At 41.3% G+C, this 26,070-nt stretch overlaps 1 protein-coding gene across 2 annotated transcripts in view; it reads right to left on the bottom strand.

The window, feature by feature from the left end:
• rps6ka3b (ribosomal protein S6 kinase, polypeptide 3b) overlaps positions 1-26,070 on the bottom strand; it is a 104,593-nt gene extending 78,523 nt beyond the window's left edge. For both annotated transcript variants that reach the window (XM_060899795.1, XM_060899789.1), the window contains exons 1-2: positions 25,732-26,070; positions 14,479-14,535 (exon numbers count right to left, since the gene is read on the bottom strand). In XM_060899795.1, the coding sequence (XP_060755778.1) occupies positions 14,479-14,535; positions 25,732-25,785 (111 nt within the window). In that variant the 5' untranslated portion in view covers positions 25,786-26,070. The remainder of the gene's footprint in view (positions 1-14,478; positions 14,536-25,731) is intronic.

The raw sequence follows: 26,070 nt of genomic DNA, 5'->3' as shown, positions 1-26,070 counted from the left end.
CGCACCGGCTTGCTCCCGGAGTGCTCCGGCCGAGGTTCCGGAGCACACTCTGGCCGAGGTTCCCCTCAAATTAAGCAGCGCGCGCCGGCTTGCTCCCGGAGTGCTCCGGCCGAGGTTCCGGAGCACACTCTGGCCGAGGTTCCCCTCAAATTAAGCAGCACGCTCCGGCTTGCTCTGGAGCAAGCCGGAGCGTGCTCCGTAACCTCGGCCGGAGCACTCCTGGAGCAAGCCGGAGCACGCGCCGGAACCTCAGACGTTGGCGTGTATTAGGGGTGGCACGGTTCACAAAAGTCGCGGTTCGGTACGTATTGCAGTTTGAGGTCTGCGGTTCGGTATGTATTGCGTTTTTTTTTTTTTAATCTTAAGTACTCTGTATTTGGGCATATAGCCTACTATTTACCTTAAGTAAACATAGTTTAGGATACAGCATTTAAGAGAGGTTAAAATTATAGTTACAATGAAATAATCATGCACAAACTGAGTTTGAGTTGACATAAGCACATTTTATGAACAATCTCTGATGAAAAGCCAGGTAGTATTTTGAAACAGCAAGAGGGAAGACATGGATGATTTCAACAGCTTTTTTATTTACTACAGTATTTATACAAAGTGTCAGGAGTGTTTGCTGCCATGTTGTGGCATCTAGAGGAACCAGGTGTCTTTTGTCACATACAGAGTTTTCATAATTGGAAGAAATAAAAATGAGTTCTTAAAGCTTACTTTTGAACAGATGTGTGTGTTAAAACTTAAACTTTTATGTGGCGACCAACCAACCACCTATATACAAAAACCCAATCAAAAACTCTTCTAATCCCTGAGAGTGAGGATGTATTTTTTCACTTGAAATTAAAGTGCAGTGTTTTGAAACGTATGGCTGGATTTCTTATCTAATCTTAAAGTGCCAGTGTATTCTTAGAACGATTTATAACAAAATACACACAGCCAATATAAAATATTGCAATAAAACCAATCACTGCACTGTTTAAAACAAAACCTCCCCTCCCCTCGCCGGAAAAAAAAATAAAAATCTAGTTCGCCCATTATCCTGTGTCATTCTGAGATGCGCAGATAGACAGTAAAGGGAATTCGGAATTCGGATTTCCGGCGTACCGTGGTGCCGGAACGCTATCACCCCTGTTCGCGCGAAAGAGAACCACGTGGTTTCATACGGGCATTCAGCTTTTTTTTTTTTGGCGAACGTCTTAAATAGGGGTACCGCGGTTTATACGCGTATTGCACCACAACAGGCGTATCGTACGGTTCGTTTTTTTTCCCATAACCGTGCCAAGCCTAGCGTGTATGTGTATGGCGATGGGTTTTTAACGACATAGGTATACAGATCATGTGGGCCGAAGTCAGGTAAAGACGAGGGCTTCGTGTACTTCCATACGTCAGTGAACAATCCTGGTGGAAGCAGGTAAACGTCGTTCTCTAAGCCTGCTAACCTCAATTTTTGCAAATACCTCTCCCTCTGCTCTCCCTGTAAATGCCCTACGTCGCTGGATAGTGAAGGTGTTTTCTGCATCTCACTCCTTTTTCTTTTATGTTCTCCGTTTGTCGCCTTCCTCGCATTCAAACCGATTCGAGCCGAAGTCCACTATATGTCCAAAATGGCGGTCGCGTTTACGAAGGTCACGTGACTGAAAAGGGTCTATAAGCGTTCAGGACGTCATCCGGCTCCATCCGGAATAAAGACCAAATGGAGAACCACCATAAAGCACTGTATCGATCGTGCCGGCTGCTCTGCTCTATTTATTCAGGATACTGACTGAAGACAAGCCCTTCAGTGACGTCCACATGAAACGGGATCATCTGAGCGGCTCAGTGGCTCAGACTTTAGAGCATATGGACGTCTATGTAGAAGCTATTAGGGATTTTTTGCAGCATATGGCAGCAGATCGTTTAGCTTTTGACTGACGGACGGCTTCGGAGAAAACTCCACTGGGAACCGAGAGATATACTGAATTAGTCACACTCTCTCACACACACACACACAGCAACACTGAGTAAGTCATAACCCTGGAGATCCTCCTTCTTAATATAGGCTGAGAATTTCTAAATAGATTCAACTTGCTATTAAATAATTTGTTTTATAGAATTGTATGATTTTTTTTTTCCATGACGCAAACGGACAGTTTTATAAACTAAAATTTAAATTTCCAATGCATGTTATTTTAATTATTTTCAGTGGACCTGTCATAAAGGTATTTTATTTCCTACACTTGTCATTTGTACTACAGTGTGGCATCCACCTGCATTACATGAGTGCATTATATTTACATTTAAATTAAAAAAAAAAAATGTATATAGAGCGGCGGCTACAATTATCGACACCTTTTCAGATTTACCAATAAAAAACAAAGATGAGTTTCAGTTCCAACAGTTATTATTGGTTAAATCAATAAGACCCGCCTCGCCCTTTGATCTTGTCGTCTGATGACGCAGCTCGTTACCTGAGATGGAATTTTATCATCACGATCAGCAATTTTTCAGAAAACCCGGACGTTCTCATCGCAGGTAAGCATGGTGGAAATAATCATGGACATGCTTTTACTGATCAAATTCACCGATATTTCATGATCTCCTTGTTGAAACCTACTTTGTTTCATTTGACAGTCAACATTTTGTATCTAAACGCGCGTTTGAGAAGTCACGTGAGGTGTCAATAATTGTGGAACGCTGTCGATAACCGTGGACAAAGGTGTCGATAATTGTGGAACGGTGTCTCGTGATCTGATACGCCAAGTAAATCGGGAATCAACTCATTTTCTCCCAGTGGAAGTTTGAGTAATTATTCATACACAATTTCTCATCTCATCTCATCTCATTATCTGTAGCCGCTTTATCCTGTTCTACAGGGTCGCAGGCGAGCTGGAGCCTATCCCAGCTGACTATGGGCGAAAGGCGGGGTACACCCTGGACAAGTCGCCAGGTCATCACAGGGCTGACACATAGACAACCATTCACACTCACATTCACACCCACGGCCAATTTAGAGTCACCAGTTAACCTAACCTGCATGTCTTTGGACTGTGGGGGAAACCGGAGCACCCGGAGGAAACCCACGCGGACACGGGGAGAACATGCAAACTCCGCACAGAAAGGCCCTCGCCGGCCACGGGGCTCGAACCCGGACCTTCTTGCTGTGAGGCGACAGCGCTAACCACTACACCACCGTGCCGCGCCCATACACAATTTACGTACTGAAAAAGTCTTTTCTACTTTTGCAACGGCCAAAAGATCGTTAAGGTGTCGATAATGCTACGTTCACACTGCAAGGCTTAATGCTCAATTCCGATTTTTTTGTGAAATCCGATTTTTTTGTGAGGTCGTTCACATTAACAAATATATGCGACTTGTATGTGATCCTCAGTATGAACGAAAAGCGACCTAAAAGTGTTCCGCATGCGCATTGCAGGATACGACGACGTCACACGCAGTGAGCATGGCCAGTGTTTACGGAAGTAAAACCGCCCGGTTGCGGTATGACCCATCCAATCTAGCTTGAATAGCTGCATCCCCCCAAATGGAAATCAGCTCCCTAACCTCTGCGTCCTTCCATTGAGAAGATTCAGAACCTTCACAGCCCGAAGCGTCCCTCGCATTGATGTCATGCGCCATGTTGTTGTAACTTTTTTTGAGAGACCCGCCGCCTACTTCAGCGCAGAATAGTGACATTTGTGGCTTGTTGATGACGTGTAAGTCGGATGAATGCGACCTGGCGGTTCAGACTGAAGTCGCATATGAAAAGAGCGGATAGGAATCGGAATTAGGACCACATATCCAAACGGCCAGGGTCGGATTTGAAAAAATCGGATCTGTGTCGTTCATATTGTCAATAAAAGATCTGATACAGGTCACATATGGGCGAAAAGATCGGATTTGAGTCACTTCAGCCTGCAGTGTGAACGTAGCCTAATTGTAGCCGCCGCTCTAGTTAGAAATTATTCCTGGCTACACCCCCCGTAAACGTGTCTTTATTTTTGCAACAAGAAATAATCGGATTTGAAGTGTTTGGTCTTTAATGCCCTTGAGCAGCTTAAACACAAACACACACTGATTCATGTTCACCTCTCAGCTGGAGAGATAAGGAAAAGTCCTACACCTAGTCTCAGACACTTCATTCGTGTGTGTGTGTGTGTGTGTGTGTGTGTGTCACAGTCACATGGTCCAGCCATTAACTATGAACACTTCACAAAAGGAAGGAAAAAAAAAAAGAATTCAACAGTGATGTCTGACTTGAAGGTAACGCTAATTTCAGAGAAGAAATGATCAGCGAGGGTGTGTGAGGGTGACTAAGAGCGTGTGATGTCTCGTCACTCTCTGTGACACCTGTGTGCGCAGTGGTGAGAGAATGAGAGACAGAGAGAGAGAGAAAGAAAGAAAGACAGGCATGAGTGGGTGTTAAAGATGCGAGAGAGAGTTGGTCCAGATGGCCGTGGAAGATTAAATACCATCTGCCAGAGAGATCAGGAGACAGAGCCAAACACTCACACACACACACAACTCAATGCTGAGGACGGACAGACGCGCGGTCGAGAAAAACAAGGTCCTTCATCGGTCATGATTAAGCTGGAGTGATACGGAGGTAAACGGGAACAAACAAAGTGAAACATATGGGCGGCTCGTCTGAGTTACAGCTGCAATCGTTAATGAGCTGATCGTTATTATTTGCGGCAATCGTGATTGTCCGAGATGATCGCTACTATCCGAGCTGGTCGTTAATCTAAACTGACTGTCGTTTCCTGATTATTTTCTGAGCTGCACACTATCTGTTGAGCTGATTATTATTTTCTAAGCTTTAGTACTTGACCTGATCTTTATTATTTCCCTTCGAGTTCACTTTACGCTCCAACAATAACGGTCTTAAACATGAGACCGACGCGAGAGGAAAAGTTACTCCATCTACAGACAAGAGTTAGCCTAGTAAACTAGACCCACCCGCCTAGCGGCCAAAAATATTTTTGCCTACGAGTGGGTCTAGCCTCGCACCATATCAACAAAACACCCCGGACATCAAATCGTGCCCGCCAATCACAACGCAAGGTTTTTGTTTGGATTCTTTGGGCGGGCTTTTGCAGGAGTGATGACAAGGCTGCGCGACGCTGGAGAAAGCGCAACAGGAAAGATGGCTATGGCTAGAGAACAGCGCGCGTTTGACTCCGCTTTGGAATCAGTTTTAGAAGAATTAGACTTGGAGTTTTCGTTGAAACATGAGCAGGAAGAGGCTCTCCGCTCATTCCTTTTCAAGAAGGACGTTTTCGCTGTTTTGCTGACCGGCTATGGCAAAAGTCTGATCTACCAGCTGGCTCCGCTCGTAGCCAAAAGGATGGGGCTAGTTTGTGCAGTACGAAGAATTAATAAACAGCTTTGAAACATTACTTTTTGATTGTTTCTTATTTTCCCGTTATTTTAAATTTAAGGGAAATTATTTCACCAAACACCACTAAATAAAAACTCTCAAAAACAGTTTAAGCAAACCCTTGAAAAACACTTGGAAAAAAAAAAAATGAGTGTATGTCAGTGGCGGCTGGTAGTCTTTCAAACAGGGGAGGCTGGTCAGTTACGATATTTCCAGATTTTAAAAGAAAAAACACATCAATTTTGCCCATACTCTCGCCTCTGATCTGGCTGATTGTTGGCAGCGTCACAAACTGTGAAATAACAGGTTCTTTTGGCCCATTAGCCTACTGTCCAATATACATGATGGTGGTGTTGGGGGGGAGGGGGATATTTTCACATTTTATATTTTAAAATTGTGGCATGTTGTTTAAAAATTGACCTCGGCTGTGTTTTTGTTTAAAAATGTTTTCCAAATTGTAGCGGTGTTTAATTCATATCCAGAAAAATAAATATTCCAATATAATATACTCAGCATAAACGTTTTAAATAGATTCTATATTTTTGGTCCATCCATGACATATTACTAAAGTAGCCTATTTACTGTTGTTGATGTGGGTCACTTGCTGTTAGCCAATTCACTTTCTCGTACCAGGAGAGCTGAAAGGAACGAGTATTATTCCCTACCTTTTTCACCAAGTCAATTTGAGGCGTTGGTCTACCCTGCTCTTTAATTTTAATTTTTTCCTCAAAGGAAGACTGGCAAATGGCATCGCCAAAATTAAATCAGCAATGCTCGGCATCCGTGCGCAGCTTTCTTGCTAGCTGACTAGCCCCCTCAAGTTCAAGTTCAGTCACTCAAATAAACGAAATTTCTGGAACTAAGATAGCAAACTTGACAACACTATATTTACACTTTATTTACAATGAAAATATATACAAACTAAAAAAGCTGGTAGAAACCGTATGTAATGAATGAAATCGAAATGTAAGCCGATCTCTTACAATACACCACAGCACTTGCGAATTCGCATGGGACTGAACTGATGTTGCCAGATACTGCTGACGTTATCCAGCCCAAAATATGTTCAAAACCCACCAAAATGCACTTAAAACCGCCCAATCTGGCAACACTGTGCTGCCTGTCTATAGTTGAAACGAGCTTTCAATCAAAGAAAATATCCGGCCGCTTTCACCAATCACCAGTCTCCTCGCGGAAACTGCCATGTCCCTCCCACTGTGAGGCTGGGAGTCCGGTGGGCGGGCATTTTCGCAGTATTTGTCCAATAATCGTCTTGCATTTTGAGACTGAAAAGCGCAGAGCTCCCAAATGCTGTTGAAGTCCACTGAGGCTGGGAGTCCGTGAGACTCTGTGGGCGGGCGTTTTCGCAGTATTTGTCCAATAATCGTCTTGCATTTTGAGATTGACAAGCACATAGCTCCCAATCCACTGAGGCTGGGCTGCATCGCGCTGTCACGAGGGGGAAAAACTCACGCACACATTAGGCGAACTGGGGAAAGTTATAACGGAATGATTTCGCACTGTAGTTGGGTTGAGCACATATATTTCTATGATTCTGGATCTGAAATAGCAATGTTATAAGGTCGGCTATAACATAAGCCTAGCGCAATTCATCCTACACGATGTTCGTCATTTTTAGAGGAGGCTGAGCCTCCCTCGTTGTCTTCGAGCAATCGCCCGTGCTGTATGTTAAGTATGTGGTACAGACTCCAAACTTGTGGTCATTATCTCCAAACTTCTTAATATCTAGAACCTGTTTATTAATTAATACGCATTTTGAAAAATTATTTATTTCAAGGCCTCCCCCACTGCTTTCTGTCGCTCTGACTACGTCACAGTCACTGTTGCGCTGATTGGTCAGAGCGTTGGCCTATACGCACAGAGACAGTTTGAAAGACAGCGGGTTGTTCCTCCCACACCCTTTGGAAATGTCTACGAGCGAGGCCAGACTAAATATTCACATTTAGTCTGGCTTGCCAGGCTAGACAAGAGTGCTCCGAGAGCACAGTATCCCCTGCTGGCAACTCGGCCATCACTCTGGTAAAATGTGACTAAATTGAACAAAATTGTAATGTGTGTATTACCGACATATAACAAAGATTCCGGTCAAGTTTGGTGAAATTCCTCCAAAAATTGTGAGAGGAGTTCATTTCAGAAGGTGAGCACCCTTCCTGGGACGGATGGATGGATGGACGGACATCGCCACGACAATCCCTTTCAGGCCTTTCAGCCAGCGGGGGATAAAAAAAAGTTATCGTAAGACAAAAGCCGAACTACTCATTTATATGGACGGCGTGTATGTGGGCGCTTGTTAAATTCCGTCAATAAACGTCTTTATTTTTAAGAGTGCATCACCAACATCACACAACTGGCCACTTGCAGGACGACAAGATGTCATTAAAACAGGAACGCACTCGACCTCGGTGAGAAGCGTAACCGTACATGAAGTATCTCTTTGCTGATCTGAATGGATGATGTCCTTAAACTGGACTTTTTATATTCATTTAAATCCCAACAGGGCGTAAACCCTCCCCATGTCTGAAGATCGTATGATTGTGTTTGTTGTCCGATGCAGAATGTTTACTCAGTAGTAAACCGCCTGTTTTGCATACGAGTTCAATAACTGACTGCTTGTTCGACCAGCACAACCGCTGGGAAAACCGAACCGACGTTGTTCGACTGACTCAAATCACCGTACGCATCAAACTAGTGCTGGAGGATGTGCTGGTTCACGATCACGGTCATCATTGGCACTTTTATAACACTTTGTACATCTGTCTCTGATTTCAGTGTTAATCACAGGAACAGGGAACTGATTCCATCCTTAAATATATTTTTGCAGCGTTTCATTTCTCTGCACACAGAAAGGATTAAATGTCACTGGGTTTCTGTCACTAAATGACAAACTGTTCTATTAAACTCCAATCAGAGGCGAGTGACTGACTTCCACGTCCTCGATGCCCATGGAGACGTGACCGAGAGAGCTGATTTAAAGCCACTTAACTCCACACATTAGTGCTTTACTAACACACTCGCTCACTTATTAACACACATTAACCTGCCTTAACATATGCCCACTCACACACCGAGTCACACTCACAAAGGTGTCAAAGCGTGGGCATTCTGCATCTCACACACACCACAAAAGGTTCTAAGGGCTGTGTTGTGCATGTTTCTGATTCAGTCCCAGTCTGTTCAGGCTGATATCTGAGGTCAGAGAATCTGTCATTCACAAAACCTATGTCTGTGTTTCATAGGAGTAAAACAGAAAACCTGGAGTCATCCCTAACGACAGCTGTAAGATTTACAAGCTCATCTCCCTGCATTAGAAAAAAAAAAAATCAATGAGGTGCAGCAGCACAGGGGAGCAGAGAGAGAGAGAGAGAGAGAGAGAGAGAGAGATACACAGAGGGGGAAGAGAGAGATAATGTACAAGAAGAAAGAGTATGAGAGAGAGATGCACAGAGATGCCCCTTTTCCACCAAAGCAGTTCCAGGGCTGGTTCGGGGCCAGTGCTTAGTTTGGAACCGGGTTTTCTGTTTCCACTGACAAAGAACTGGCTCTGGGGCCAGAAAAACCGGTTCCAGGCTAGCACCAACTCTCTGCTGGGCCAGAGGAAAGAACCGCTTACATCAGCGGGGGGGCGGAGTTGTTAAGACCAACAACAATAACAAGACCGCGAAAGATCGCCATTTTTAAGCGACGAGAAGCAGCAGCTGTACAAACGCGAAGTCATCCATTATTATTATTATTGTTGTTGCTGCTGCTGCTTCTTCCGCGTTGTTTTTGCTTCGATATTCGCACCAAGGTTTATGCAAACGTAGCGACGTAACTGACGTATACAGCGACGTAATTACGTATACAACGACGTAACGACGTGTCTTCCCTTAGTACCTCGAGCTATGGAAAATCAAACTGGTTCTCAGCGGGCTCGCAAGTTGAACGAGCTGTGAACCAGCACCAGCCCCGAACCAGCCCTGGAACTGATTTGGTGGAAAAGGGGTAAGAGACAGCTACAGAGAGAGAAAGAGATACTGTACAAGAAGAAAGAGTATGAGAGAGAGACACAGAGAGAGAGAGATATACACAGAGGGGGAAGAGAGATGCTGTAACAAGAAGAAAGAGTATGAGAGAGATACAGAGAGAGATACAGAGAGATATACACAGGGGGAAGAGTGATACTGTACAAGAAGAAAGAGTATGAGAGAGATACAAAGAAAGAGAGATACAAAGAGAGAGAGATACTGTACAAGAAGAAAGAATATGAGAGAGATGCAGAGAGAGATACTGTACAAGAAGAAAGAGTATGAGAGAGATGCAGAGAGAGAGGGATACACTGTACAAGAAGAAAGAGTATGAGAGAAAGATACACAGAGAGAGATACAGAGAGATACTGTACAATAAGAAAGAGTATGAGAGAGATGCAGAGAGATACTGTACAAAAAGAAAGAGTATGAGAGAGATACACAGAGAGAGATACTGTACAAGAAGAAAGAATATGAGAGAGATGCAGAGAGAGAGAGAGATACACTGTACAAGAAGAAAGAGTATGAGAGAGAGATACACAGAGAGAGAGATACAGAGCGAGAGATACTGTACAAGAAGAAAAAGAGTATGAGAGAGAGATACACAGGGGAGAGAGAGATACACTGTACAAGAAGAAAGAGTATGAGAGAGAGATACAGAGAGAGATACAGAGAGATACTGTACAAGAAGAAAAAGAGTATGAGAGAGATACAGAGAGAGAGAGAGATACACAGGGTGAGAGAGAGATACACTGTACAAGAAGAAAGAGTATGACAGAGAGATGCAGAGAGAGATACTGTACAAGAAGAAAGAGTATGAGAGAGATGCAGAGAGAGAGAGATACTGTACAAAAAGAAAGAGTATGAGAGAGATACAGAGAGAGATATACACAGGGGGAAGAGAGATACTGTACAAGAAGAGAGAGTGATACTGTACAAGAAGAAAGAGTATGAGAGAGATACAGAGAGAGATACAGAGAGAGATACTCTACAAGAAGAAAAAGAGTATGAGAGAGAGATACACAGGGGGAGAGAGAGATACACTGTACAAGAAGAAAGAGTATGAGAGAGATACAAATAGAGATACAGAGAGAGAGATACTGTACAAGAAGAAAGAGTATGAGAGAGATACAGAGAGAGATACTGTACAAGAAGAAAGAGTATGAGAGAGATACAAAGAGAGATACAGAGAGAGATACTGTACAAGAAGAGTATGAGAGAGATGCAGAGAGACAGAGATAACGTACAAGAAGAAAGAGTATGAGAGAGATGCAGAGAGAGAGAGGCACAGAGGGGGGACAGAGATACTGTACAAGAAGAAAGAGTATGAGAGAGATGCAGAGAGAGAGAGAGGCACAGAGGGGGGACAGAGATACTGTACAAGAAGAAAGAGTCTGAGAGAGATGCAGAGAGATAATGTACAAGAAGAAAGAGTATGAGAGAGATGCAGAGAGAGATACTGTACAAGAAGAGAGTATGAGAGAGATGCAGAGAGAGATATACACAGGGGGAAGAGAGATACTGTACAAGAAGAGAGAGTGATACTGTACAAGAAGAAAGAGTATGAGAGAGATGCAGAGAGAGAGATACTGTACACGAAGAAAGAGTATGAGAGAGATACAGAGACAGATATACACAGGGGGAAGAGAGATACAGAGAGAGATACAGAGAGAGAGAGAGAGATACTGTACAAGAAGAAAGAGTATGAGAGAGATGCAGAGAGAGATATACACAGGGGGAAGAGAGATACTGTACAAGAAGAGAGAGTGATGCTGTACAAGAAGAAAGAGTATGAGAGAGATACAGAGAGAGAGATGTACAGAGAGAGAGATACTGTACAAGAAGAGTATGAGAGAGATGCAGAGAGAGATACTGTACACGAAGAAAGAGTATGAGAGAGATGCAGAGAGAGAGATACTGTACACGAAGAAAGAGTATGAGAGAGATACAGAGACAGATATACACAGGGGGAAGAGAGATACAGAGAGAGATACAGAGAGATACTGTACAAGAAGAAAGAGTACGAGAGAGATACAGAGAGAGAGATATACACAGGGGGAAGAGAGATACTGTACAAGAAGAAAGAGTATGAGAGATACAGAGAGAGATATACAGAGAGATACTGTACAAGAAGAAAGAGTACGAGAGAGATACAGAGAGAGATATACACAGGGGGAAGAGAGATACTGTACAAGAAGAAAGAGTGATACTGTACAAGAAGAAAGAGTATGAGAGATACAAAGAGAAAGAGATACAAAGAGAGAGATACTGTACAAGAAGAAAGAATATGAGAGAGATGCAGAGAGAGATACTGTACAAGAAGAAAGAGTATGAGAGAGATGCAGAGAGAGAGAGAGAGATACACTGTACAAGAAAGAGTATGAGAGAGATACACAGAGAGAGATACAGAGAGAGAGATACTGTACAAGAAGAAAGTATGAGAGAGATACAGAGAGAGAGATGCAGAGAGATACTGTACAATAAGAAAGAGTATGAGAGAGATGCAAAGATACACTGTACAAGAAGAAAGAGTATGAGAGAGATGCAAAGATACACTGTACAAGAAGAAAGAGTATGAGACAGAGAGAGATACAGAGAGAGATATACACAGAGGGGGAAGAGAGATACTGTACAAGAAGAAAGAGTATGAGAGAGATGCAGAGAGAGAGAGAGATACACTGTACAAGAAGAAAGAGTATGAGAGAGATGTAGAAAGAGATACTGTACAAGAAAGAGTATGAGAGAGATACAGAGAGAGATACTGTACAAGAAGAAAGAGTATGAGAGAGAGGGGGGAGAGAGAGATACTGTACAAGAAGAAATATTTTGAGAGATGCAGAGAGATACTGTACAAGAAGAAAGAGTATGAGAGAGATACAGAGAGAGAGATACTGTACAAGAAGAAAGAGTATGAGAGAGATACAGAGAGAGATACTGTACAAGAAGAAAGAGTATGAGAGAGAGGGGGAGAGATACTGTACAAGAAGAAAGAGTATGAGAGAGAGAGATGCAGAGAGATACTGTACAAGAAGAGTATGAGAGAGATGCAGAGAGAGAGATACACTGTACAAGAAGAAAGAGTATGAGAGAGAGATGCACAGAGAGAGATACTGTACAAGAAGAATATGAGAGAGATGCAGAGAGAGATACTGTACAAGAAGAGTATGAGAGAGATGCAGAGAGAGAGAGAGAGAGAGAGAGAGAGAGAGAGATACACTGTACAAGAAGAAAGAGTATGAGAGAGATACACAGAGAGAGATACAGAGAGATACTGTACAAGAAGAAAGAGTATGAGAGAGATACAGAGAGAGAGAGATACTGTACAAGAAGAAAGAGTATGAGAGAGATGCAGAGAGAGATACTGTACAAGAAGAAAGAGTATGAGAGAGAGATACAGAGAGAGATATACACAGGGGGAAGAGAGATACTGTACAAGAAGAAAGTATGAGAGAGATGCAGAGAGAGAGATACACTGTACAAGAAGAAAGAGTATGAGAGAGATGCAGAAAGAGAGATACTGTACAAGAAAGTATGAGAGAGATACAGAGAGATACTGTACAAGAAGAAAGAGTATGAGAGGGGGGAGAGAGAGATACTGTACACGAAAGAGTATGAGAGAGAGATGCAGAGAGATACTGTACAAGAAGAAAGAGTATGAGAGAGATACAGAGAGAGATACTGTACAAGAAGAAAGAGTACGAGAGAGAGGGGGGAGGGAGAGATACTGTACAAGAAGAAAGAGTATGAGAGATGCAGAGAGATACTGTACAAGAAGAAAGAGTATGAGAGAGATGCAGAGAGAGATACACTGTACAAGAAGAAAGAGTAAGAGAGAGATGCAGAGAGAGAGAGATACACTGTACAAGAAGAAAGAGTATGAGAGAGATGCAGAAAGAGAGATACTGTACAAGAAAGAGTATGAGAGAGATACAGAGAGAGAGATACTGTACAAGAAGAAAGAGTATGAGAGAGATGCAGAGAGAGATACCGTACAAGAAGAAAGAGTATATGAGAGAGAGAGATACCGTACAAGAAGAAAGAGTATATGAGAGAGAGAGAGATACACAGAGGAGGGAGAGACAGAGGGAGCGAGAGACATATCCACACAGATGGAGAGAGAGAGACACACACACAGTGTGTTCAGCGTTAGCAGTCACTGATGTAAGCCTGTATTACGTGAGATTTTCATCCCTCTTTTTTTTTTAAATCTCACTGATGCCGTCATATGAAAACGGATCCTTCCAACACACACACACACACACACACACCCTTTTCCCCTGAGCTCTGAACCAATCAGTGGTGTCTCTGTCTGAGGGGATTCTGTGATCGATAACGTCCATTTGTCGCTTTCTTTCCTTTTCCACAGTGACAATAAAAGCAAACCTGCCATTACTGAATTATACACATCTTTCAGCTCCACTCCTTTTATCTCCTAATTAAAGCCCAAGTCTACCATCCTTCAGTGTGCACCTGGAGTGTGTGTGTGTGTGTGTGTGTGTGTGTGTGTGTGTGTGTGTGTGTGTGTGTGTGTGTGCGCGCACGCTTACCACTGACAAGAGTGAACATATTTTCATTTAGTGAAGAAAAAAAGAAAACGTTTCCTCCAAACGGGACTGTAATGATGGTCTCAGAGCAGTTGCTGAATTCCGCGAAAGAACGTCTTTAAAATGCTCCAGATGGAGAACTTTACGACGGGGTCGAACAACAAAGGTGTTAAAGATGAGCTCGACATGAGAGGAAGCGCGACTCTCTCGACGGATTAAGCTTTCCCAGAGGTTCTCTCATATCTAGGTCTCGTAAGGCGGAAACTGAAAACACTCTTATTGGATTTCTACAAACTTCTTGAATTCAATTAGCAAATGTGGCTGTGAACATTTATAGTTTGTTCAAGATTTTTTCAGATGGAAATGTTCGTAGTTACATCAAAGTTACTAATGTTGTACATTTCAGCCTTACGACGTGTAAATACAATAAAAAGCCTGCAGAAAATCTCAAGCTAATATTTGCTGAGAATATGGAAATAAATGTCAGCAGGAAATGAACACAGAGAGAGAGAGAGAGAGAGAGAGAGAGAGAGAGAGACAGACTTACTTGACATGACAGGTTGTCATCATCTCCTAGAGAATCCTCCAAGACTTGCTGCGTGCCCTGCAGCCACAAAAATAAATAAGTTTATAAATAAATAGTCACTAGATCCGGAGCGTACAATAAGTAAAGCGACTATAAATGTAGAAAAGTAAGAGCGTAAAAAGGTACAATCTGAGATTTTAGCAAAACTGAGATAAAACTTAAAATTCAACAAAATAAAATGGTTTCCTTTCAGATTTCTCTCCAAAGCCACGCCCACACAATACACATACCAGTGTTAGTGTAAGGAGGCGGAGCTTCTTGAACTGACAGATGTGCCCTTGTTGTGATTGGTTGGTTTTCGGTGATCCACATCATTTGTCCCCCCCCCCTCTTCTGTTCACAAAAATCTGAGACTCTCCTGCACTCTCAGAAAAAAGGGTGTTACCCTTAACACCACACCTACAGTTAGGTCCATATATATTTGGACACTGACACAAATTTTGTTTTTTACCTGTTTACTGAAACATATTCAAGTTATAGTTATATAATGGCCATAAAGTCCAGACTTTCAGCTTTCATTTGAGGGTATCCACATTAAAATTGGATGAAGGGTTTAGGAGTTTCAGCTCCTTAACATGTGCCACCCTGTTTTTAAAGGGACCAAAAGTAATTGGACAATTGACTCAAAGGCTATTTCATGGGCAGGTGTGGGCAATTCCTTCGTTATGTCATTCTCAATTAAGCAGATAAAAGGCCTGGAGTTGATTTGAGGTGTGGTGCTTGCATTTGGAAGATTCTGCTGTGAAGAACACATGCGGTCAAAGGAGCTCTCCATGCAGGTGAAACAAGCCATCTTTAAGCTGCGAAAACAGAAAAAACCCATCCGAGAAATTGCTACAATATCAGGAGTGGCGAAATCTACAGTTTGGTACGTCCTGAGAAAGAAAGAAAGCACTGGTGAACTCATCAATGCAAAAAGACCTGGACGCCCACAGACGACAACAGTGGTGGATGATCGCAGAATAATTTCCATGGTGAAGAGAAACCCCTTCACAACAGCCAACCAAGTGAACAACACTCTCCAGGAGGTAGGCGTATCAATATCCAAATCTACCATAAAGAGAAGACTGCATGAAAGTAAATACAGAGGGTTCACTGCACAGTGCAAGCCACTCATAAGCCTCAAGAATAAAAAGGCTAGATTGGACTTTGCTAAAAAACATCTAAAAAAGCCAGCACAGTTCTGCAAGAACATTCTTTGGACAGATGAAACCAAGATCAACCTCTACCAGAATGATGGAAAGAATAAAGTATGGCAAAGGCGTGGTACAGCTCATGATCCAAAGCATACCACATCATCTGTAAAACACGGCGGAGGCAGTGTGATGGCTTGGGCATGCATGGCTGCCAGTGGCACTGGGTCACTAGTGTTTATTGATGATGTGACACAGGACAGAAGCAGCCGGATGAATTCTGAGGTATTCAGAGACGTACTGTGTGCTCAAATCCAGCCAAACTGATTGGTTGGCGTTTCATAATACAGATGGACAATGACCCAAAACATAGAGCCAAAGCAACCCAGGAGTTTATTAAAGCAAAGAAGTGGAATATTCTTGAATGGCCAAGTCAGTCACCTGACCTCAACCCAATTGAGCATGCATTTCACTTGTTAAAGACTAAACTTCAGACAGAAAGGCCCACAAACAAACAGCAACTGAAAACCGCTGCAGTAAAGGCCTGGCAGAGCATTAAAAAGGAGGAAACACAGTGTCTGGTGATGTCCATGAGTTCAAGACTTCAGGCAGTCATTGCCAACCAAGGGTTTTCAACCAAGTATTAGAAATGAACATTTTATTTACAATTATTTAATTTGTCCAATTACTTTTGAGCCCCTGAAATGAAGGGATTGTGTTTAAAAAATGCTTTAGTTCCTCACATTTTTATGCAATCATTTTGTTCAACCCACTGAATTAAAGCTGAAAGTCTGAACTTCAACTGCATCTGAATTGTTTTGTTCAAAATTCATTGTGGTAATGTACAGAACCAAAATTAGAAAAATGTTGCCTCTGTCCAAATATTTATGGACCTAACTGTATTGCACCTTTAATATTTATCCAGAAAGGTGCATACAGTGTATACTTAAAAATAAAGGAGCACTATATTCATATTTCCAAGTTAAAGGTACGATAGATAAGGGCATCACCCCAGCAACAAGGAACAATAGGTGTTCAGTGCGACTTTTTCCACAGAGTGTGTAAGCAGATATTTTGTTGACGTTAAGGTTGACGGAACATGACCAAATACTAGCAAGAGTTGTGATTTAAAGAAGTACTTTGTAATCTGCCTGAAGTTCCATGAACTACAATTGCGAAGAAAACCCTGACAGCCCTTCTCATTTCTCAGAACTGATTCCATTCTCTTAACTTAATTCCCTTTTAAAGTGCATATCCTGGACCAATTTCGGGGGGGGGGGGGGGGGGGGGTTTATATGAAAGAATGTCCCTGTACACACTCATCCAGAAGGGTAATTTTGCACAAGGCCATCTGTCTACAGCAGAAAAAAATAAAATAAAACGCGTCTGGAAAAATCCCAGGGGAGTCTGGAGCCAGGTTCGTGACGTCACCTGCGGAACCGCCAGCAGGCTGCGAGAGCTTGCACGGTTTCAGTGCACAGCCTGTGTAGACCAAGTTTAGCAGCTAGCGATTTTGCATTGAAATATGGAATTGTCACCTGAGCGCAATGTTACTTCACCTTTGGATGAAGAATATAATGAGATGTCAGAATTATTTCTTACCCTGGCAACAGTCAACTTGTGAATTGCCGATTTCCTTGGTCTTTTTCTCGGCTCGGCTTCCGGGTGCCTCGCACGAAGCGCTCCCATTTCTCTCTCATTGTCCGGTCTTTTGGAAAACGATGAGTACTAACCCCATCATGATTGGTGTTGCTACACCCTCCTACGATACATCTGTTAACCATTTTAATAATTACGCGATAACGAAGAAATTTGCAGAAAACCACCAGGTCGTTTTCTCATAAACAAACCAGCGCTGACGTAGGATTCAGAGGGAGGCGTCCCGCACGTGACGTCACGAAAATCAATATGCCAAGTTTTTTCAGAGGCGGACCAATTCGCCTCAAATGGCTTGATTTCAACTGAATTTTTCTGGTATTGCGCAAGGTAAAAAAAAAAACTGCACAAAATGCGACAGATATTTGACCAAAGTTTAATATAAAATAGGAGAATTACACTGATCTTGCTCCTGAATTTACCCGTGATATGCCCTTTAAGGAAATGAGGCAAAGGAAACTAGAGCTGTGTTTTGGCTGAGTATGGAAGTTATTTCTGGGTCAGAAAAATGTAAACAGGAGCATGGCACTGCGTTGTAATACTACGAATCCAATTTTCTCGAAAGTACCTTTGGAAAGATGGTCAATACAATTCAGAAACACTTGTAAACATTACCAAACTTCACCTTTAAAAAAAACAAAAATCACTGATTGCACCTTTAACCTTGTTTTTTTTCCTCAGAGAATGCAGAGTCATTCTACTAACGTCTAATCAAAGGGAACAAGTGACAAAATGTCTTCAATACTCAATCAGGCTACATAATATTGAGCTTATATTTAATAAATGTCACAGTATACTTTTCTGAGATATTGCAAGATCTTTTAAATAACGTTTTCTTTTATATTATTAATTAAAAAAAAATCACATCCTAATTGGACACACATTTAATGGTAGGAAAGTTGGTCAGGAGTTTATATACTCATCATGAATATGAACGTCATGCAGTTTTAAGCTGCAGTGATTTTCTCTGAACTGTTCTTTTTCTGCAGCGGAATGACTGCACACACAGCAAACATGAATTTGAAATTTTGATTTATTTTGTGTTTTCTGAAATCAGCACAGTGTCAGAATTATACACACAGCCATTTACAGTGGCATGCAAAAGTTTGGGCACCCTTGCTGAAAATGTCTGTTACTGTGAATAGTTAAGTGAGCAGAAGATGAACTGATCACCAAAAGGCATGAAGGTAAAGACGAGACATTTCTTTTCAGCGTTTTATGCAGGATGTGTGTATTATTTTTGTTTTGTACAATTGGAGAGTGGAAAAAACGAAAAGGAACACCATGCGAAAGTTTGGGCACCCCAATACATTTGAGTTCTCAGGTAACTTTTACCAAGGTTCCAGACCTTAATTAGCTTATTAAGCTGTGGCTTGTTCAAATTCTTCGTTAGGAAAGGTCAGATGATGCAGATTTCAAAGCTGTATAAATTCTGACTCCTCAAACTTGTCCCTAAAATCAACAGCCATGGGCTCCTCTAAGCAACTCCCTCGCATTCTGAATAATAAAATAATTGATGCTCACAAAGCAGGAGAAGGCTACAAGAATGTAGCAAAGTGTTTTCAGGTAGCCGTTTCCTCAGATCATAATGTTATTAAGAAATGGCAGTTAACAGAAACAGTGGAGATCAAGGTGAGGTCTGGAAGATGAAGAAAACTTTCTGAAAGAACTGCTCGTTGGATTGCTAGAAAGGCAAATAAAACCCCCTGTTTGACTGCAAAAGACCTTCATAAAGATTTAGCAGACCCTGGAGTGGTGGTGCGCTGTTCTACTATGCAGCGACACCCGAACAAATATGACCTTCATGGAAGAGTCATCAGAAGAAAACCGTTCCTGCAGCTGAGCCACAAAATTCAGTGTCTGAAGTTCGCAAACGAACATCTAAATAAGCCTGATGCATTTTGGAAACAAGTCCTGTGGACTGATGAAATCAAAATAGAACTTTTTGGCCACAATGTGCAAAGGTATGTTTGGAGAAAAAAGGGTGGCAAATTCCAGGAAAAGAACACCTCTCCAACTCTGAAGCATGGGTGTGGATGGATCATGCTTTGGGGTTGTGTTGCAGCCAGTGGCACAGGGCACATTTCATTGGTCGAGGGAAGCATGGATTCAAATAAATACCAGCAAACTCTGGAAGCAAACATCACACCATCTGTAAAAAATTGAAGTTAAAAAGAGGATGGGTCCTACAATAAGACGATGATCCAAAACACACCTCAAAATCTACAATGGAATACCTCAAGAGGCCCAAGCTGAAGGTTTTGCCCGGGCCCTCACAGTCCCCTGACCTAAACATCATTGAAAATCTGTGGATAGATCTCAAAAGAGCAGTGCATGCAAGACAGCCCAAGAAACTTGTAGAACTGGAAGCCTTTTGCAAGGACGAATGTGTGAAAATCCCCCAGATAAGAACTGAAGGATTATTAGCTGGCTACGAAAAGTGTTTACAAGCTGTGATACTTGCCAAATGGGGTGTTACTAAGTACTAACCATGCAGGGTGCCCAAACTTTTGCTTCAGGTCCTTTTCCTTTGTCATTTTGCAAATGTAAAAAATGGGGAAAAAAATTTTGCTTAAAATATAAAGGGAATGAGTCATCTTTAACTTTATGCCTTTTGGAGATCTTTTCATCTTCAACTTGCTTAACTGTTCACAGTAACAGCAATTTTGACCAGGGGTGCCCAAACTTTTGCATACCACTGTAATATTTGGTTAAATGTCCTTTAACAAGCTCAACCTTAACCAGACACTTTTATTCGCCATCAACAAGCTTCTGGCAGAATTCTGCTTGGAAATTTGTCTGCGCTTCTGGGCAGAATTAGTAGACTTCGGCTAAATTTGTTGGTTTCCTGGCACAGAATTGCCATTTAAATCACGGTCCACGTATTTTTCAAGAAGGCCATTCCAAAAGCTTAGTGTAAGCCTATTTTATCCTCCACAACCAGCTCTGATGTGTGTTTGGGGTTATTGTCCTGTTCAAACTGTCAAAGTTTCTGATGTTTTGAGGTTATTATGAAGAATTCTGAGGTTATTCCATCCACTTTGTCCAATCCACCAGTTTCACTAGCAATAAAACAGCCGCAGAGCATGATGCCACCACCACCATGCTTCACAGTTAGTACAATGTTCCCCAGTACCTCTGGTCATGGTGGCCAAATAACTCAATCTTTGTTTCATCTGACCATTTAAAAAAATAATAATAATAAAAATACTTTCCTTCAGAAGGCTTTTTCTTTGTCCATGTGGTCAGCTGTAAACTATAGTTTGAGCTTGAAGGTGCTGATTTTGGAGCAGGGAGTTCTTTCTTTGACGGAGGCCTCTCAACCCATGGTGATATAAAACTCACTTGACTGTAGACAGTGTTCCAGCAGCTTTCAGTTGATGGCAGGTCTGTGCCTTGGTGGTTCCTGATCATCTGAACCAATTTCCTCCCAGATGAGGGTGACAGCGTGGGTCTTCTTCCAGACCTCTGCAAAGCGCCGACACCTCCCAGTAACTTCTTGTTTGAGCTGAGATTTGAATCTGTAGCCATTTTTAAAAATGACTCCAAGAGACTTTCCTGAGTGTGTAAATAAATCTATAATCCTCTTTCTCAGATTTGCACTGAGCTGCTTGGACTTTCCCCACTGTACTGTGTGTTGGTCAATCAAACCCTTTTTATGTTGTGCACAGAGAAGCTACCAGCTGTAGTCAATCATGATCTCGAACAGGAAGTTAAGAGGCCTTGGCAAGTTAAGACATTGTGGAACTTTCAGCACCACTGGATTAATAATCTAAGTTAGTGCGTGTATATTTTGGACCCTGTATGTTAGGGTGCATCAGTTGCCCCCTAAAAATGAAAAGTTCCTCTGATCATGATGCATTTTTGTTTTTATGTTCCTTTTGGTAAGAAAAAACACACTGGGTGAAATATTTTGACAAAATTCAAAAGTTTAATGGTGGCACCAGGAGCTCAAAGTTATGGAAAAAGCTGCTATTTTATGACTTTTATGACAAAATTTCGATCACTTTTCATGAAACGTTATGGCACCTTATAGAGCAGGGCTTTTCAAAGTGTGGGGCGCCAGAGTTCTTCAGGAGAGGCGCAACGTGAGGAAAAACAAACCAGAATAAGTTACTATTGCGGACATTTAGCGAACTTCAGCTAGCCTTTGCCAGAGACAAAATGGATCGATTTTTAGTACCTAAAGCTACAGTGAGTGAGGAGACAGAGTCTGGGCCAAGCAAAAAAAGAAGGAAGTACGACCACGATTATTTAAAGCTTGGATTTTCATGGACTGGATCTGAAGATGCTCCACTGCCACAGTGTGTTGTCTGCCAAGAGGTGCTAGCTAACGATGCTATGAGATGTTTAAAATGTGTAAAACAAGAATTTTTTTTAAAAAAGCACAAATGTTTAAAATGTGTTAAAAAAAAAGAGGTTTTAAAAAAGCACAGATGTTAAATGTGTAAAAAAAGATGATGTTTTTAAAAAGCACAGATGTTTAAAATGTGTAAAAAAAAAAAAGAGGTTTTAAAAAAGCACAGATGTTTAAAATGTGTAAAAAAATATGTTTTTAAAAAGCACATGTTTAAAACGTGTAAAAAAAATAGGTTTTAAAAAAAGCACAGATGTTTAAAATGTGTAAAAAAAAGTTTTTAAAAAAGCACAGATGTTTAAAATGTGTAAAAAGAGGTTTTAAAAAGCACAGATGTTTAAAATGTGTAAAAAAGATGTTTTTAAAAAGCACAGATGTTTAAAATGTGTAAAAAAAGAGGTTTTAAAAAGCACAGATGTTTAAAATGTGTAAAAAAGAGGTTTAAAAAAAGCACATGTTTAAAATGTGTAAAAAAGAGGTTTAAAAAAAGCACAGATGTTTAAAATGTGTAAAAAAGAGGTTTAAAAAAAGCACAGATGTTTAAAATGTGTAAAAAAAGATGTTTTTAAAAAGCACAGATGTTTAAAACATGTAAAAACAGGTTTTAAAAAAGCAGATGTTTAAAATGTGTAAAAAAAAGATGTTTTTAAAAAGCACAGATGTTTAAAACGTATAAAAAAATAGGTTTTAAAAAAAGCACAGATGTTTAAAATGTGTAAAAAAAGATGTTTTTAAAAACCACAGATGTTTAAAATGTGTAAAAAAGAGGTTTTAAAAAAAAGCACAGATGTTTAAAATGTGTAAAAAAAGATGTTTTTAAAAAGCACAGATATTTAAAATGTGTAAAAAGAGGTTTTAAAAAAGCACAGATGTTTAAAATGTGTAAAAGAAAAAAATAATGTGTACAACCATTTTTTTTAATACAAATGGGAAATTAAGTATAGCAACAACAAAAATTGTAAGGGGGGCGGGTGCTGTTGTTTATTTGCTCTCTGAGGGGGGCCTGACTCTCCCACACTTTGAAAACCCCTGTTATAGAGTATACCAAATATCTTAGATCCACATTTTTAGTACATATTCTAAATATATTATCAAGCACAGTTTGAGTTTTAGCTGTTCATTGAATCATTGTTCAACTACTTTTAAACAATACAAATGTATTATGAATCACATTAATGCTTCTCAATCCCTTGCAGAGGTTCTTAACATGATCTCTGGCTCACAAGAAATCAATAAATGGAGTCCAACATTGTGATTCAAACCTTACGCGAAAACATAAAATAAGCGGTTTTTGGCAAAAAATGAACCTCATGGTGCCACCATTAGACTTTTGAATATGGTCAAAAAATTATACAGGATGTCTTTATTGGTGAAAAGGAACACCCAAACAAAATGCATCAGATTTTATGAAAGTGAGGGCAACTGATGCACCCTACCGTATGTATAACTTTTGACCTTATTTCAGGAAACAAAAAAAAAAAAACCCAGAATGAATTAAAACTTGTGCTCCAAATTATTGTTTTTTTTTTAAAGATGTTTGCTGTATAATCATTCTGCCACAGAAAAAGAACACTTCAATGCCCAATACCCCAATATCACCATGACGTTCATGTCCAGGATGAGTGTATGTAAACTTCTGTCCTCAACTGTCTTTTTTTTAATGGTAAAATGTTAACATTTTTCAGAATTTATTTTACATCATCTTCAGCATTAAATAATTTAAATTTTGTACATCACTAAAAGTATCATTATTTTTCAGCGTTATTTTAAATGTGGCTTGTCGTTCGTTATTGTAAATCACTGATTAAACTAATCAGACGTGTTGGAGCAGGAAAACACACTGAAATGTGAAAGACGAGGATCTCCTGGAGCACGACTGGGATCCTGTGCATTAGAGCGTATAAATTATGTATGTAAAAATCTGTTAGATGATTACGTGCTCATCATGACATGCTTTAAAAAAGGTTACATCGATGTGATCACTGGAAGAGATTTGAGATTGCAGTCTCTCTCCTGAGAAACGGATTCTTCTCCTCGCTGTTGTGAGAGAGTCGTGCGGAGGTGACAAGCCGTGGTGACTAAGTGCCATTGATGAATCCAGTGCGAGGTGCAGGAGTGTGAATCAGACAGCCTTGCTCTTTATGAATCACCAACACCAACTTCATGACTTCAGGCAACAGACTTCAGTGACGGTGGCTGGTCATCATTAAACGTGAGGGCTAAAATCTATCAATATCTCGACAGTGAAACCATCTTCAGGTCTAACAGGAACGATGGAAGACTAACCATTACACACAAACACACTTCAAAGACATGCAAGCAGCTGTATTCATGATTTTAACATTTCAACTCATTTACATGAAAATATGTTGCTCCTGAAGCTGTGATATGGACGCTTCTGAAAAACATCTGATCCAGTCCCGGGGCACGTCATGCTGTAATCACCAGACAGCGATGGCCACTGATAAGCTGCATGAATCTACAGCCTGGGCTCGGGGCGTAAAGTGACGACAATCCGGACTGAACCAACGATTGAAATTAAAATCATAAATGGATTACTATAAATAAAAAAAGGCAAACAAATGGTGTGTTGAAATTTTTTTTAACTTGTGTAAATAATCCAACAGACTAACAAAGTGATTTGCTTGCAACTCTGACACTTAAAAAAAAAAAAAAAACTATGACACCATCATTTGCAAATGCTGAATAAACCTAGTCACATATCAATCGAAGGCTATTAAATGGATCGTTTCGTATCGTCAAATACCGACTCGTTATCTTACGACTCATCGTATCGGTGCAGTTCCATTGGTATTACCAAATCACTGCCTGAGGAATAAAATCATATTTGATTCAGTGAATCAAATAAGGAATTGTCTCCAAGACTTGAAATTAAATACTCGTATCACATTCAGAGACTCAAATAAATTCTCTTTATGAATCAAAATCGTACTGTAGCATCGCGGATTTAGTGATATAGAAAACAAATAGTGAACCATCGCCTTATGAACTGAAGTCCTATATATTTGTAGATTAAGTGGCATTATTAAACATCACTTGAAATCTTGTTTTATCGTAACAGATTCACTTGTATTGCCAAATACTGAACTGTCACCTGATGAATTGAAATCGCATAGTCTCATCTCATCTCATTATCTCTAGCCGCTTTATCCTTCTACAGGGTCGCAGGCGAGCTGGAGCCTATCCCAGCTGACTACGGGCGAAAGGCGGGGTACACCCTGGACAAGTCGCCAGGTCATCACAGGGCTGACACATAGACACAGACAACCATTCACACTCACATTCACACCTACGCTCAATTTAGAGTCACCAGTTAACCTAACCTGCATGTCTTTGGACTGTGGGGGAAACCGGAGCACCTGGAGGAAACCCTGCACAGAAAGGCCTTCGCCGGCCACGAGGCTCGAACCCGGACCTTCTTGCTGTGAGGCGACAGCGCTAACCACTACACCACCGTGCCGCCCCACCATGTAATATCCTATATATATATATATATATATATATATCTCGTAGCGGATGTAATGGCACCATCAAAGTCTGAACTGAAAGAAATCAAAACTATCATATTAGGTTCAGTGCTCTCATCGAATAATGACCTGTTGGCTTCAGAATCAGCATCAAGCCTGAGGTTTGCTCTGTACGTCTGGGCTGGAAAGAAATCAGCCCCAGAGTCACTTCTTCATACTGGGACATTTACGGACAGCAAATTTGAGTGTGGAAGCCAAAAATAAAACCTTATATCGATTTACTGTACTTGACACTGCACAAAGGCAGGATGTTATCTATCTATCTATCTATCCATCCATCCATCCAGAGGTCCAGCTTGTCAGTTCTTTGCCCCTGTATGAGGGAAGAGTGTGATGTGCTGTTCATCCACAAACACTGATTTCTTCTGAAGTTTAACCTTGGACAGATGAGAGCTGCATGGAGAGAAACAGCTCACACACCTCGCACGGCTAATAAAGGCAACACCTTTTCTAATTAAAGCGGCATTACTAATTAACTCCTTAATGAGTGACCTAGTGAAGGTAGTTTAAAGCTCCTCACCTCACTCCCTATAGCCATCTTCCTCCACGGGTCAGCCAGCTGCGCCAGCGGCATGTCGGCTCTCTCTCTCTCTCTCTCTCTCACACACACACACTCTCTCTCTCTCTCAAAAAGCGCCTCTTTCTCAGAATCCCAGCGTCCCTCGGTGACCTCGGGCGGTTTTCCTGTGAACCCTCGGACGCTCCTGGAGAGCCGGAAGTGGGAGTAAAAAGCCTCGCGCTGAGTGCGGAAGTAAAAGCGCCGGGCTGAGAAGTGGAGTTAATTCCGAAAACGCCGCCACCGCTCGCTTTCCTCCTCCTCACTGCTGCCCCGCGGCGCTGCGCTCCCGACTCAGCCCGC

Source organism: Neoarius graeffei, chromosome 19, assembly GCF_027579695.1.
Source record: "Neoarius graeffei isolate fNeoGra1 chromosome 19, fNeoGra1.pri, whole genome shotgun sequence".
In the NCBI taxonomy this organism is placed as follows: Eukaryota; Metazoa; Chordata; class Actinopteri; order Siluriformes; family Ariidae; genus Neoarius; species Neoarius graeffei.
The sequence above is the reverse complement of the archived record's forward strand: the minus strand, read 5'-3'. Positions and strand labels throughout refer to the sequence as shown.